Source organism: Myotis lucifugus, unplaced genomic scaffold (assembly GCF_000147115.1).
Source record: "Myotis lucifugus unplaced genomic scaffold, Myoluc2.0 scaffold_460, whole genome shotgun sequence".
Lineage (NCBI taxonomy): Eukaryota > Metazoa > Chordata > Mammalia > Chiroptera > Vespertilionidae > Myotis > Myotis lucifugus.
The window spans coordinates 110845-125162 of NW_005871508.1; the positions used below are offsets into that span (position 1 = coordinate 110845).

Here is a 14318-nt window from a genome sequence, read left to right on the forward strand (position 1 = left end):
TTTCGGCCTCACCGCCGGCAGTGGTTCCCGCCTGGCCGCCATCGCCTGGCCGCCATCGCCTGGCCGCCATCGCCTGGCCGCCATCGCCTGGCCCGCCCACGGGACTTTGCGACCGACCTGCACCTGGGCCCCACCCCGGCCACGGACGCAGGCCCACCCACCTGCGCACAGGAGGGCATCCGGGAACCCTTCTTGGTCCCTTCCCTCCTCCCGCTGACATTTTTACACAACATATTGGCACAAGCAGTCCAGGAAGACGGCGTGATAGCAATACACGTGTGTTGGGGTAAGCACTCGACATTTATTTCTCCTACAGGGGTGCAAGCAAGCAGGTGTGGGAGCAGTGACGTGAGGGGAGGAGCAACTCAGGTTTACAATGCATGACGGCAGGGAGCCGCGGGGCACCTGGGGGCTCATGCCCACCGCGGAGCCAGAAGACACCCGGCTGGCTGCCACGCCCGGGCTGCCATCAACCCCACCTGTCATTATGTGCAAAGTGGGGGGTGGGGGGCAGAGAAAAGACTGGAAAAGATGTTCTGGGCGCTGGCCGGGGCAGCAGTCGGCAGCCACACGTGGCCACTCACCACCCGCCACATGGCTCCCACCCCCAAGGAACTGGATGTTTGGTTGCAACGAACTTCGGATTTAAATGTCAGGAGCCACGCGTGGCTGGCGGCTGCCACACTGGACCCCGCAGCCTCTGAGCGGTGCGGTGAGGAACGGGGAGGGGCGTCCCTAAGCTCTGTGGTCCCCCGGGCGGCGCTAGTCACTGCCCTTGCTGCTCTGTGGAGGCTTAGGAAGGAGGGAGGTTGGGACTTGGCACAGGCTGGGCTCACCCTGGTCGCTCCCTTGGCCTTGGAGCTGGACGGCTCACATTAGAAATCCAAGTGGGGACAATCGTGGGGGTTGGGGGGGGAGGTCCTGTTTAATATCAAATCGGGTGATCACACTGGGCCATCTCCAAACACTGGACATGCCAGGGCCTCACTGCCCAGCCGTTTCTAGCTGGGACCCGGGTTCTACCATCTAAAGGCCGCGCCCCACACTGCCCGTGGCGGGGATGGAGGAGAGGAGCCAAGAACGGCCTTTCCCTCCTCCCCTGAGGCACGCACGCCTCCTAGGGTGTGGGCTCCAGGAGCAGGCCTCTGAGTTCCGAGACGACGTCCGTGAGGTCGAAGGGCAGGGGCATGGCGGGGTCCTCCTTCTCCCAGTACGGCCGGCACTCTGGCTTCTGGTCGGCGGGTAACGTGCGCGCGATCCGGGACTGGCACCTGGAAGAGGGAGAACAGGCAGTTCATCCGCGGGAGGAAGCGCCCGAGCACCGACCCCCAAGGACCACTGGGGGCGACGCGGCCAAACGGCCCCGAGACTGTCCTCCAAGGTGGCTGCAGCCGCCGTCACGCATGAGCGTGTGAGGCAGGAAGCAGGTGGCTATGCGAAGGGAGGGTCCTTCCTTATGGTGCTGGAACTTCCCTCTTTTTTTTTCCCCCCAATTCCCAGATTTCGATGATTCTCCAGCGGCTCCAGAGAAGCCAGTCGCCAGGGCAAAGCAGTTACTCTGCCTTTCAAGCTGGTGACTTGGTTCTCCATGGGCTCCGCTGTGATGGAACGTGTGTGATTAAGCCAGTATCAGATCTGAATGTTTGTGGGATTTTGATGTGTTACCAGATTACTGGGGGGAGAGATTAAATTGAATTTACTGCCTGGAAACGTCCGAGGGCAGGTTACACAATAGGCCAGGCCGGGACTGATTCTGGGGGTCCCGCCCGGCCCCGTGCACCGAGGAGGCCCGCCAAGGAGAGCCGGGCTTACGGGGAGCTATGCAAATAGAGGTTAATATTCATTTCTGCTGATGAGGATGTGGGGAACCGCCACCAAATTAAATTAAGAGGCGAGCAGCAGTTACTCCCCAAGGAGGACCCTTAAATCACGGTTTTTATGAAGTGGATTATTCATCGGTGGTCGGGAAATTAATTAGCGTCGGCGACGGCAGCACCGCCTCGGAGGCAGGAGTCGGGGCGGCCGCCACCCTGCACCCTGGGGGGCAGCAGGCCCGCGGATGTGCCGTGTGGCTTTAGCTTTGTTTATCTGGGAGAGAACAGAGGACCAGAGAGAAGGAAATGCAAACTGCAATCAAGAAGGAACAATTGCACCCTGGCTGGTGCGGCTCAGTGGGTAGAGCATCGGCCTGCGGACTGAAGGGCCCCGGGTTCCATTCCGGTCAAGGGCATGTACGTCGGTTGCAGGCTCGATCCCTGGCCTTGGTCGGGGCTCGTGTGGGAGGCAACTAATCGATGTGTCTTTCCTCTCTCTCTCTCTCTCTCTCCCCCCCCCTTCCTCCCCTCCCTTCCACTCTGTCTAAAAATCAATGGAAAAATATCCTCAGTGAGGATTAACAACGGAAAAATATCCTCAGTGAGGATTAACAACAATAAGAACAAACAATTTATACTTTCGGGCCACGTGGCGGTGACAGTGGGTGCCCAGAAAAGAAACACGGGTGCTCCCCGACTTAGGAGGGGCTGACGTCCCGTCAAACCCATCATGCTCGACAACATTGTAAGTGGAAAACGCCTGGGATCCGCCTCACCTACCGAACGCCCTAGCTCAGCCTGGCCCACCTTAGCTCAGAACACGGCCATGAGCCCCCAGCTGGGCAGGGTCCTCTGACACAAAGCCTATTGCATCACCAAGGGCTGACTAGCTCCTGTAGTGATTTTCATACGCATCGCTTTCGCACCATCATAAATAAAAAAAAAATCAGAGGTCTAGCCATCGTAAGTTGGGGGCCGCCTGCTCTATAAGTTCTTCTCCCTCCCACCCCATGCTCTCTAAACCAATGAAGAAGTGGCCAGGCCACCATTTGTCTTCTGCGCGGGACTGACCACGAAGAGATCGAAGAATGGACCTATTTCCAAGCCTGACGGGAGGGAAGGTTCCTGACTCCGAGACGTCTCCTTCTCTGGGGCATTATCAACGGGGAGGGGGTCCCCCCAGGAAAACATACTTCAACTGAACACCTACTTTCCCGTGTGCTTAATTGCGGGGCCGGCATCCCGGGCACTCGATCGCCGCACATGACACACAGCCGCCCATACATCTCCCGCGCTCCGCGCCGGCTGATAATGGCGTCTGTTAACACGCGCTAAGTACTATTATGTAGCACATCACTTCATAAATAATAAGATTAGCTGACCCCGGGGCCCCGAGAAGAGTCGCGTGTGTAAATGTTCTCATTATTTATTTAAAGCAAGAATTAAAGCAACAGAAGCTGCGTCGGACAATCCTCTTAGCATAAATATTAAACTGTTTGCACCGATAAGCCCCGCACGGCACCGGGAACAGAGGGTGCGTTCTGCGGACGCCTTTGCGGGAGTGGGTGTGGGAGACGGTGCCACTTGCTGCCGCCGTGGTCCCCAGGGCGCCTCTCCCCAGGGCCAGAGACGGTCTCTAAGTCACATGAAAGCGATGGGAGGAAATTAGGAGCTCGGTGGAGCTGTTTAAACAGAACTTTCTTTGCTGCCTGGGAACCAGAGAGGGATGCTCAGTGATGCTCAACCAGAGAGGGATGCTCAGAGATGCTCACTCAGAGAGGGATGCTCAGTGATGCTCAATCAGAGAGGGATGCTCAGAGATGCTCACTCAGAGAGGGATGCTCAATAGGAAGTTACTCCAAACGGAGCACCTCATCCCGCAGCGGGAAAATGGTCGGCGCACACAGTAACCCAGTTGGCAGATCAGCCGGCTGTAATGAGTGTTGACCCACCTAGAATATCAGGAGGTTTGCCGACAGTCGGTAGGGGTGCTTTCTCACCTGTCAATGGGTTCTGCCCCCTCCCCTGGAGAAAGTGCGAGAGATATCACAGCCTGCTGCAGAGGTCTGCGGAGGCCGCGGTGCGCACGCCTCCCCAGCCCACGGGCTGTGATGGGCCGGCCATGCTCCCCCACGCGTGGAGACTTCCCGCCCCGCCCGCCGAGTGGATGCGGATGGTCTCCTTGCCAAAGCAGAATGCTGACAGAGTGCAGCGAGGACCGAGCTGGTCTGGGTGTGAAAGCGTGAAACACTGGCTTAGGCTTTGGGCTCAAATAATGCTCCTACTTGGGACAAATTACCCGGGAAACGAGAGCGTGCCGGTGTCTTCCACACGGACCTTCACGTGACAATAAGCCAGTGTGATTGGCCAGGAGGAGAGGACCTTTCTAGAGAGAGGGACACACTGTGCCCAGGGTTCCCGAGGAGAGCAGATCACTCCAAACCTGGCTAAACAGCAAGCAAGTCATAGGTCCCCCTTTCGACCGTGTCCTCTCACCTCCCATCTTAAAGGAAAACCTTCTTTTTAATGCTTCGGGTTAGCGAATAAACATGAATCTACTCGGGAAGCCCTGTTCCTTTCCTGAAGCAAAGGAAAAATAATACAGACTCATAAGTCACCCCCCCTCACCGCCTCACCCCGAAAACTCGCTGCTTAGGAATGGTTCTCCCTGAAGGATCGGCCTAGTGACGTAACGGGAAACGGTTGACAGGTGTCCTGTGGGTGCCCCCTGCGCAGACTGCCAGGAGGGTCCCCTCCCCGGCACAGGTGTCACTCCTGGGGGCCGCCGCCCTCGGATCTCCCCCGGGGCCACACTTAGATCCGGCTGACCAGGGCCGTGGCTACATTAGTGGACACTGGCCGCCCTGCTGGGATTAACCACTTTAGGTGAAGTGTGTGTTAATTAGGGGTATGCAAGCCGTCGATACGAGGTTAATGCAGAGGTCAAGGGAGAAACTCCTTCCCTCCTTGCATCACTTCACAGACGGGGTGACGAACGCCGGGCTCCGTGGTTCTTAATCGATAGGTTTTATAGTAATGCGCTGGCCATCGATTTTAAGAAAACACGTACGGTCTTCCTCCTCGTCCCTAAATGTTGCCGCAAATAAAGAAGGACAGGTAACACCCCCATCACTCTGGAGGAGGCCATGAAGGAAGGTGTCAGGAGCAATGGGTCCCGCTACAAGATTCGTCAGGGCGGGGAGGGGGGGCGTGGGGGGGGCAGCAACTTAAAAAAAAAAGTACAAAGAAACTAGACCTTGATGGAGAACTATTCCAAGCGGGGGCCGCCGAGGAGACAAGAGGAATGAACCCCTAAGAGGGGATTCTTTCAGGGAAGGAAGAGAGCAACCCTTGATGAGAAGGACAACGACATTCTGTGCGCTGTTTAAACGCCTCCAAGGGTCTTAGCACACGGCACAGGTTCATGCGGTTCTCACCATAACCCGAGAGAGATGGGAGGGAGGTATCGGATCCCCGTTCGGGGTGAGGGCTGCCTCCCCCACGGTCAATCCTTGGGAAGTGGGAGAGAGGGCGGGGCCAGACCCTGGGCATCTGAATGGCTGCCCTCCCCCCAGGCCCCCCATTTCCGGGGAGTCCCATTTGTTCTCTGGCCAAGTTAGACCTTCAGGAGATTCCAAACCACGTCGGGAAAAACAGGAAAGCTTTTTATTTCCCTTCACATTTCTACAAAGACTATGATGATGGCCAACGACGGATGACACGTTTTCTTACATAATCATCTAGAGCAGCGGTTCTCAACCTGTGGGTCGCGACCCCTTTGGCGGTCGAACGACCCTTTCACAGGGGTCGCCTAAGACCATTGGAAAACACATATATAATTACATATTGTTTTTGTGATGAATCACTATGCTTTCATTATGTTCAATTTGTCACAATGAAATTGGGGGTCACCACCACATGAGGACCTGTATTAAAGGGTCGCGGCATTAGGAAGGTTGAGAACCACTGTACTAGAGTCTATAGCAGGGGTCCTCAAACTTTTTAAACAGGGGGCCAGTTCACTGTCCCTCAGACCGTTGGAGGGCCAGACTATAGTTTAAAAAAAAAAACTATGAACAAATTCCTATGCACACTGCACATATCTTATTTTGAAGTAAAAAAACAAAACGGGAACAAATACAATATTTGTATTTGCATGTGGCCCGCGGGCCGTAGTTTGAGGACCCCTGGTCTGTAGGAATAAGAGATACATGTTCATCTTTTACGACCATAAACTGCCCCGGCTGGTATGAGTCTGGGCATCCTGTCCCGCCCAGCAATTCCGATGGTGGAAGGTGAGGATGTTTCACATCACGTGGCATCTAATTCCCGACAGCACCTCCATTTCGGCGGACGCCAGCTCGGCGTTGGCTCTCGAAAAGGATCCGGAGTCCTCCCCACCCCACCCCCTGCGCCAGGGCCCCGCCAGGCTCGTGGAGCCACTTAATACGTGAGAGCGCTTGGCCCTCCGCTGGGGTGTAGGCCCGGGAGGTGGGGGGCTGAGAGCGGCCGTAGCCCCGGGCTGGGTTCATTTGTCGGCCCGTCAGTTCCATAATGAGGGCGATGAATGGGCCACGTTGAAGGCCGCGCCTTTAGGAGCTGCTGACCTCTGATCTCTGGTCACAGGAGAGGGTCACCTGAAACCTGCATGCCTTCTCCCTGGCCGGCTGACAATGCAAAGGTCAAGTAGGCCCGGCGAGTCTCAGCGTGGAGTCTGCGGCGGCTCGGACGGGCGCTCTCGGCGAGGCCGGGTTGGGTTCCCCGGCTCACAAAGCTATGGAACCGCGGCCGAAACGGGCTGGACAAAAGATATACGATTTCAAAGCGGTCTAGGGTAACGTTCCTTGCCAGGGAATAGAATGAGCTCATTATTTTTAAAGGGCAACAATGAAAACAAACACTTTGGAGGAAAATGTATTCCGCCCGTGCCTCGGCCGCTGGGAGGGGAGGCGGGCAGGCGTGGGGCTTAATGAGCGATATGGATGCTGTACCTGCGACAGGGCAGACGGTCCAATTTGATGCAATTACTGGAACCAAATCCCCACCGGGTAATCGCGAGCCCTCCTCTCGGCCTCAGAATACGGCCTCTCCGCGGTCCTCTGTCAGCACGGCACCCCACAAAGGAGCGTGATGGACAAAAGATAACCCTTCCCAAACTCCAGGACTTCCTTGTTGCCTGAAACTTAAGTCAGGTTCGCAGGAGACGGTCTCAAACTTCAGAAGGATTCCAGAATAACTTAACCATCCGAAATTCAAGGCAGCTGTGGTGTTTTGTTTTTTTTCAGATGCACCATTATGTTATTTAAAAACATTTCTTCTTACAAAAAAGACTTTAAATTTTAAAAAAATAATTTTTATTGATTTTAGAGAGGAAGGGAGAGAGAAACATCAATGATGAGAGAGAATCGTTGATTGGCTGCCACCTGCACGCCCCACACTGGGGATCGAGCCCACGGCCCACACAACCTGTGACCTCCTGGTTCATAGGCTGATGCTCAATCACTGAGCCACGCCGGCCGGGCTGAAGATTTTAATTTTTTAAAATATATTTTATTGATTTTTTACAGAGAGGAAGGGAGAGGGATAGACAGTTAGAGACATCGATGAGAGAGAAACATCGATCAGCTGCCTCCTGCACACTCCCTACTGAGGATGTGCCTGCAACCAAGGTACATGCCCTTGACCGGAATTGAACCTGGGACCCTTGAGTCCGCAGGCTGACGCTCTATCCACTGAGCCAAATTGGTTAGGGCGAAGATTTTAATTTTTGACTGTTTGGTTCAATGCCACTTACTCAGACTCAGGTAATGAGAGTCACGTCGGTAATGCACAGTCGTGGAAAGGAGAGGGAAGAGGCGACATCACTGGCTTCCAGCATCTAGGAACTTGGTAACCCGTGGAAGGAGCAGGTGTCACGGAGAACACCTAGACCCTTTTTCTACAAAGGATTTTCTCCCGTAAAGTCAACGGCTGATAGACAGACAGACAGACTGCCACGGCAGCGTCACCCACTCCCGCTCCTGAGGGATGAGCAAAGGACAAGGGCTTACGAGCGAAGGGCCAGCTGCTCTTCCTCGAACAGGCAGAGAGCAGAGAGCACGCTCAGGCATCAGCGTCTCTGTGTCTTTCACCTGGAACGCTTTCCCCCTCGTCTATCCCCGTGGCTTCTCCCCATCCTTCCGGTCACCGCTTCCCCACGATCCAATCCCTGAGGCCTCCCTCGAGTAAGATAACAACATAGGCCCGGCCGGCGTGGGTCAGTGGTTGAGCCTCAACCTATGAACCAGGAGGTCAGGGTTTGATTCCCGGTCAGGGCACATGCCCGGGTTGCGGGCTCGATACCCAGTAGGGGGCGTGCAGGAGGCAGCCGATCAATGACTCTCTCTCATCATGGATGTTTCTGTCTCCCTCTCCCTTCCTCTCTGAAATCAATGAAAACATATTTTAAAAAATAAAATAAAATGGGAACCTACGGAAGGGCTATGTAGGGAGTGAAAGCCTCGAACGTTTCCAGGAATGAGGTCATTTGAGAAGGTGAACTTCTAAGCTCAACCGACACAGGGTCTCGGGGGATGAAGCAGACACATCCTCCTGAAGACTCTCCCCTGCCTGGCGGCCGTGCCCCAGGGGCTGAGAGGAGGGAAGGCTCTGAACCTGGTCGCTGGTGCCTTTGACTCTCTGGCCCCCTTGGCGCTGAAAGAGAAGAGACGAAAGCGCTCCAGGCCTCGCTGGGCTCCCGAGTTCACCCGATGGGTATCTATCTGCACAGCTCAGCTGCCATCCACTGGACGCTGCTCCTTTTCTTCCCGGGGCCGTGGGTTCCGCTGGGGAGGGCGGGTAATCCTAGACGCTGAGAGCCACGGCCGGCCGGGCGGGCCCCTGGGTCAGTGCCGGCCTCGGGTCTAAGATGACTTGGTTTGAAAGGCTTTTTTAAAAACTGCACTTTGCTAGATCGCAGACCCAGTTCTGCCGCCCTCCCACGGAAGTCCAGGCCGGGCCGCTAGCGATGTAGCCCGTGGACAAAGCCCGTCGGCGCCTTGGACGGGAGGGACACGTTGCTAGAGAGACGCCGTAGGGTTGCCGCGCGGCCTCCAAACTGCGTGTTAACGGGCGGGTTTATCCGTTAATCATCGCACGGACAGCTTTCCCATCTCTGAGGACAGCTCCGGGTGAGAGACAAGCCGTTATCCGTTCATTACTTACAGTGCGTACCCCCGGCCCTCCTGCAAAGACTCACGCTTCGGGGCTCGGGAAGCTTGGGCCTGTCGTTCCCTCGCTGTCTGGGGTGATCCCCATCCTCCCAGCACCAGCGTTTGCTCGTGGGGTGACCTTGGGGAGGGCCCTGAAGGGGCACTGTGCCCCTGTCACGCGGAGGCAGCCCCAGAGCCCGGAGTTCCATCCGGGAAACGCAGCGTGAGCCAGTGCCTGCCGCCTGGTCTTGGAGCCGCTGGCCCAGGAAGAAGGCTTTTTCCGTCGAGAAAAAATGAGCGAGGCTGTGTCCTCACCACGTGCCAGGGAGAGGCGCAGACTGGAGTGTCCGTCTGCGCAGGGAAAGCACCCTGGGCCCCTCTGCGGATCCCAGCTGCCTTCTCATTCGCCAAAACTCAGGCGGCCACCAGGAACGAAAGGACTACGTGTGCAGAAGGTCGCGACCGAGTTCCTCTGAAACCCAAGGCTGGCAGGGGAGGAGTGACAATAAGAGGATGAGGCCGATACTTAAACACCTGAGCTTTGTAAAACGTCTTTCACCTACGCGTCTCTTAAAAAGCTGTCCAAGCAACAAAGATGCAAAGTGGAAACATGTTTTTCTACCAAAAAGGCTCTCGGGAATGGTGTCGGCTACTCAGGGTTGTTCTCTAAGGAGCTGCACCACCCCTTCTCCTTGTCCACCGTCACAGCCCCCGGCGTGTTTCTCCGCCCTCTGGGCACACGGGCTCCAACAGGGCCTGGCCACCCAGCCTGGGTCCCCAGCGGGCCCTGAGGACGGGGACGCGGGCTCTCGGACTCAGCTCAGCTATGGAGTCCGTGCCCAGCAGGCCTGGAAGAGCTTATACTGAAGCAGGCCGTGAGGTCATTTTCTTTAAAAAAAATTCTTTTTTTTTTTTTTTTTTTTACTGATTTCAGAGAGGAAGGGAGAGGGAGAGAGAGAGATAGAAACATCAATGATGAGAGAGAACCACTGATCGGCTGCCTCCTGCACGCCCCACACTGGGGATGGAGCCCACAACCGGGCACATGCCCTTGACCAGAATCAAACCCGGGACCCTTCAGTCCGCAGGCCGGTGCTCTAGACCAGTGATGGCGAACCTATGACACGCGTGTCAGAGGTGACACGCGAACTCATTTTTTTGGTTGATTTTTCTTTGTTAAATGGCATTTAAATCTATAAAATAAATACCAAAAATATAAATCTTTGTTTTACTATGGTTGCAAAGATCAAAAAATTTCTATATGTGACACGGCACCAGGGTTAAGTTAGGGTTTTTCAAAACGCTGGCACGCCGAGCTCAAAAGGTTCGCCATCACTGCTCTAGACACAAACGAGCCAGGGTGAGAATGGCATTTTCTTCCCTGGCTGACTCTGTTTTTTTTTTTTGCTTTTAGGGGGAGAGCAGGCTCCTGGAACTCCTCGGAGATACCGAGGGTCTTGGGAACACGAGGTCCCCCCTCCGGTTCGCCACCCTCCCCTAATAAGCTTTGCTTTTAGGCACCTTGGTTTCGAAAGGCATTTAACCTTAATTCCATTTGACTTCAATTGTGTCCAAATTACTGTAAAAAGGAAGAAGACAACAAGCTGTAAATATGAGGAGAGACAGAAAATCATTGAGAATCCTGCCTTTATGAATATTTGATGAAGAAAGGTTAGATCCATGGCTGGTAAATTATAAGAAATTATGTCCATCAGGTGACTCCGTCAGCCAAGGTTAATACAGATGGGCCGGGACTTAGTTGGGATGACAACGCAGATTAAAAAAGATCCATCCCATCCTCCCTGCAATTAGTTTCTTTCTCTCCCATTATTAGTGAAATAGGGTTGATCGTTAGGATTATGGCGAAATGACTGCTCGGTGAAATCGTTCTGTTGTGCAGGCCGGCGTTGTGTTTTCACAATAAATTTTTCATCTCTGCTCATCTCGCCCTTAATTGTGTGGTCCTGTGGGCAGGATCCAGTTATTAACTCTTTTGGTCCTGCCATGCCCTGGCCATGGAGTGCGCCGATTATAAGCGGGCGGCCTGGACGGACACGCGGATCTCCTGCTTCATTTGGTGCGAGCAGAAAAATGGCCATTTTCTGCTCAAAGAACAGCTCCAGTCAAGCGTGAAATGGTAGATAATTGTGGGGTAGGACTGTGCCCGGGTTAAAGAAACTCCTTGGGGCTCCCATGAGGAACCTCATCTCTCAGGTGTTTAGGATTCGTTTTTCACTTTAAAAATAAAAAATCTGAATGAGGCTCCACGTTCTGGGGTTGGAGGCCGTGCTGTCCTGGTTTTGCAAAGGGGATTAAAGGCGCCACCCTGCCCGCTCCGTACGAGGCGGAGAACGCGACGGGTGTCGAGCACGGTAACCTGGGATGCAGAATAGACGGACACACAGACCCCACTGAGGGCAGAATTTACCCACATGGTAGCTGGGGTCTCCAAGGACACCTTCATGCCCTTTCTTTCTTTTTAATTTTTTAAATTATTTTTTTATTGATTTCAGAGAGGCAGGGAGAGGGAGAGACAGAAACATCAACGATGAGAGAGAACCATGGATGGGCTGCCTCCTGCACGCCCCCTACTGGGGATCGAGCCCAGAACCCTGGGCATGTGCCCAGACCGGGAATCGAACTGTGACCTCCAGGTTCATAGGTCGACGCTCAACCACTGAGCTACACAGGCCGGGCCCTTTAATCCCTTTCAACAAGGCTGAAGAGCTCAGAGACTCAGGCCAGAGAGAGGGTGGGATGAGTAACTACCTAAAGACGGCGGATCAGAGGGATCTGTTTCCAGCTATTCCAGACTGGGCGTGAAATGCGCAACGTACACACAGACTTCAAGGACATGGGGCTGGGTTGTTCATCATCACTATCCTCCTTCTAGAAAACTCCTCGGCCCTGGCCTCAGGCCACCCTTCCTCTTGATACCCAACATGTCAGGAATCATATACCTTTCATAAAGTTGCTTTGGATTTTTTTTTTTAAATGACGGATATGGCTGATGGAATGTTTAACGATGGGTATGAGACAAGGAAAAAGGCAAATTGGGCTTTTGCCATGGATGGCATGGGAAGGAGGGGAAGAAGAAGAGAATGGAGTGTACTCACAACAGAACACGAAATTAAACAAATAAAAATCTAGCCTGGCTGGGCGTAGCTCAGCGGTTGAGCATCGACCTATGAACCAGGAGGTCATGGTTTAATTCCCAGGCAGGGCACATGCCTGGGTGTGGGCTGGATCCCCAGTGTGGGGCGTGCAGGAAGCAGCCAATCAATGATTCTCTCTCATCATTGATGTTTCTCTTTCTCTCTCCCTCTCCCTTCCTCTCTGAAGTCAATAAAAAAAAAATCCATAATAATAAAAGCGTAATATGCTAATTAGACCGGACGTCCTTCCAGACAACCTTCAGGACGAAGCTGGGGCTGCGAGGGAAGCCCAAGTCCCGGGTGCCGGAGGGAAGCTGGTGCCAGCAGCTGGGGGAAGGAAGGCCTACTCTTGCACGAATTTCGTGCATCGGGCCTCTAGTATATTGTAAAAAAAATAAAATAAAAATCTAAACATGTAAATGGAATACATGCAAAGACATCAAGAGACCCTAGAGGCCCGGTGCAGAAGACAAGGTGTGTGTTTTCCAGTCCACAGTGAGGCTGGGAACGAGGGACGGCTGGGGAAATGGGGTTGGGCAGGGCTCCGTGTGACGGCCGAGAGGATGATCGGAGTGGCGTGCCTGTGGCCGCTGCAGCGTGGCAGCAGGGTCTGAGCGAGGTCCTCGGAGAGCTCCCCCCCGCAGAAGCCTCGCTCTGCCCGCACTTAGGGCCATCCCAGAGCAGGAGCCTTAGCACACAGGGGAGCCTGCGGGGTTCTCAGGTCGACTGATCGATAGCATGGGCGGTCTTTCTGCCTAAAAGCATGGGGGAGCCGCGAGAGAGGCACCGGAGGGGGCAGGACCTTGGCCAGCACATTACCTGGGACCTCTGGCTGCTGCGAGGGGCCCTGGAGGCACAGGGCGCTTCTTCCCAAGGCCTGGCATTTTCTGCCCCAGTGACTCTGAGCTGCTCGCATCGAGACCATGGCCTCCCCGATTAGGAATGGGCACAGGTGACCTCTGCGCGGGGCACAGACCCAGTCTCCCCGGCGCCTGTAGCAGCAGCTCCGGGCGTGTGGGACCCCCTCCCCGCAGACCCCCGGCTCCCCCCACCCCTGCCCCGGGCTCTGTAAATCTCAGCTGTGTCTGCAACCTGGCTGGACCCAGTGGGATGCAAATGGCTTCTCCGTGTCCTGGGAGGGCTCCTGAGACGTGAGCCACCCGAGGAGTCCTGTCCCCTCTGGGTGACCTGCACCTGGCGGCCGGCTCTCCACTCACTGAATTTAATGCTCCAGAAAGCAACCGGATTGCATGGCGGAGGGTGACGCTGACTCGGAGAGACAAGGAGAGTACGGTGTTCATGTCCCCGGGCCTGTAACGGAGCGTCGCCCGGGGCCGCACGGAGCCCAGCTCATCGAACCCGCGCCGAACATGCTCTCGGGAGTCCGGGCAGCTCCCCCAAACCGCTCCTTTGGGTGTAGCAAGCGAGAGGCCAGCCCCCCAAATATCAGAAGGAAGCCTGCATCTAGAACACACGTGCAGCCACCACAGACGGTCGAGGGAAGGGGACTCGGCACCCGCTGTGCGCCAGTTCGTCTATTTCATTGTCGTAATTCGCATGCAATCGCCTCAAGTTTTGGGGTTCAGTAACTCGGGCAAGGACACGGAGCCGGTCACAGGAGAGAAAGGGACTCAAATCCAGGCCTGTGGGCTCCAACCCCCTTCCCAGGACTCTGCGTTCCATCCGGGCTGCCTCACTCCCAGCCACGGAGCAAAGGACAGCTCGTCGAATGCAGTGGACGCCACACATGAAATGTCCACCCCCCGAAAACGACTCCCGAAGCGCCCAGAAGAAGAAGGCTGAGCCGTGGCCGCGGTGGAAGGCACGCAGGCGGGTGTTTGTTCTGCTCTCGGACAGGGGACGGGGGACAGGGGACAGGATGGGGGGGTTTAAACACGGGCCTTCGAGAGGGAACATGGGGGACTTACTAGGACACAGATCCCTGCACCGGGCTCTCTGGCCACGGCAAGGCCAAGGCTCTCTACAGCGGGCGGAGATGGCAGCCCGCCGGGCGGGGCCGTCACCATCGCGAGGACTGTTAATGAACCCCGGGGACATCTCCCTGCAGATAAAGAGCGTGCTTTTTCCTTGTGCCATCAAAGGGGCCCAGAAACCTCAGGCTTTCGGCTTTCCAGACACATAATGAGATCAGAGATTTT

The 14318-nt window shown here is 55.3% G+C and overlaps 1 protein-coding gene across 2 annotated transcripts in view; it reads right to left on the minus strand.

Moving 5' to 3' along the window:
- Positions 1-283: 283 nt before the first annotated feature.
- Positions 284-14318, minus strand: part of FTO (FTO, alpha-ketoglutarate dependent dioxygenase) — a 243524-nt gene continuing 229489 nt past the window's right edge. The window contains exon 10 of one of the 2 annotated variants that reach the window (XM_006103062.3): positions 284-1271. In XM_006103062.3, the coding sequence (XP_006103124.1) occupies positions 1118-1271 (154 nt within the window). In that variant the 3' untranslated portion in view covers positions 284-1117. The remainder of the gene's footprint in view (positions 1272-14318) is intronic. The other variant, XM_014445509.2, reaches the window with a different exon arrangement.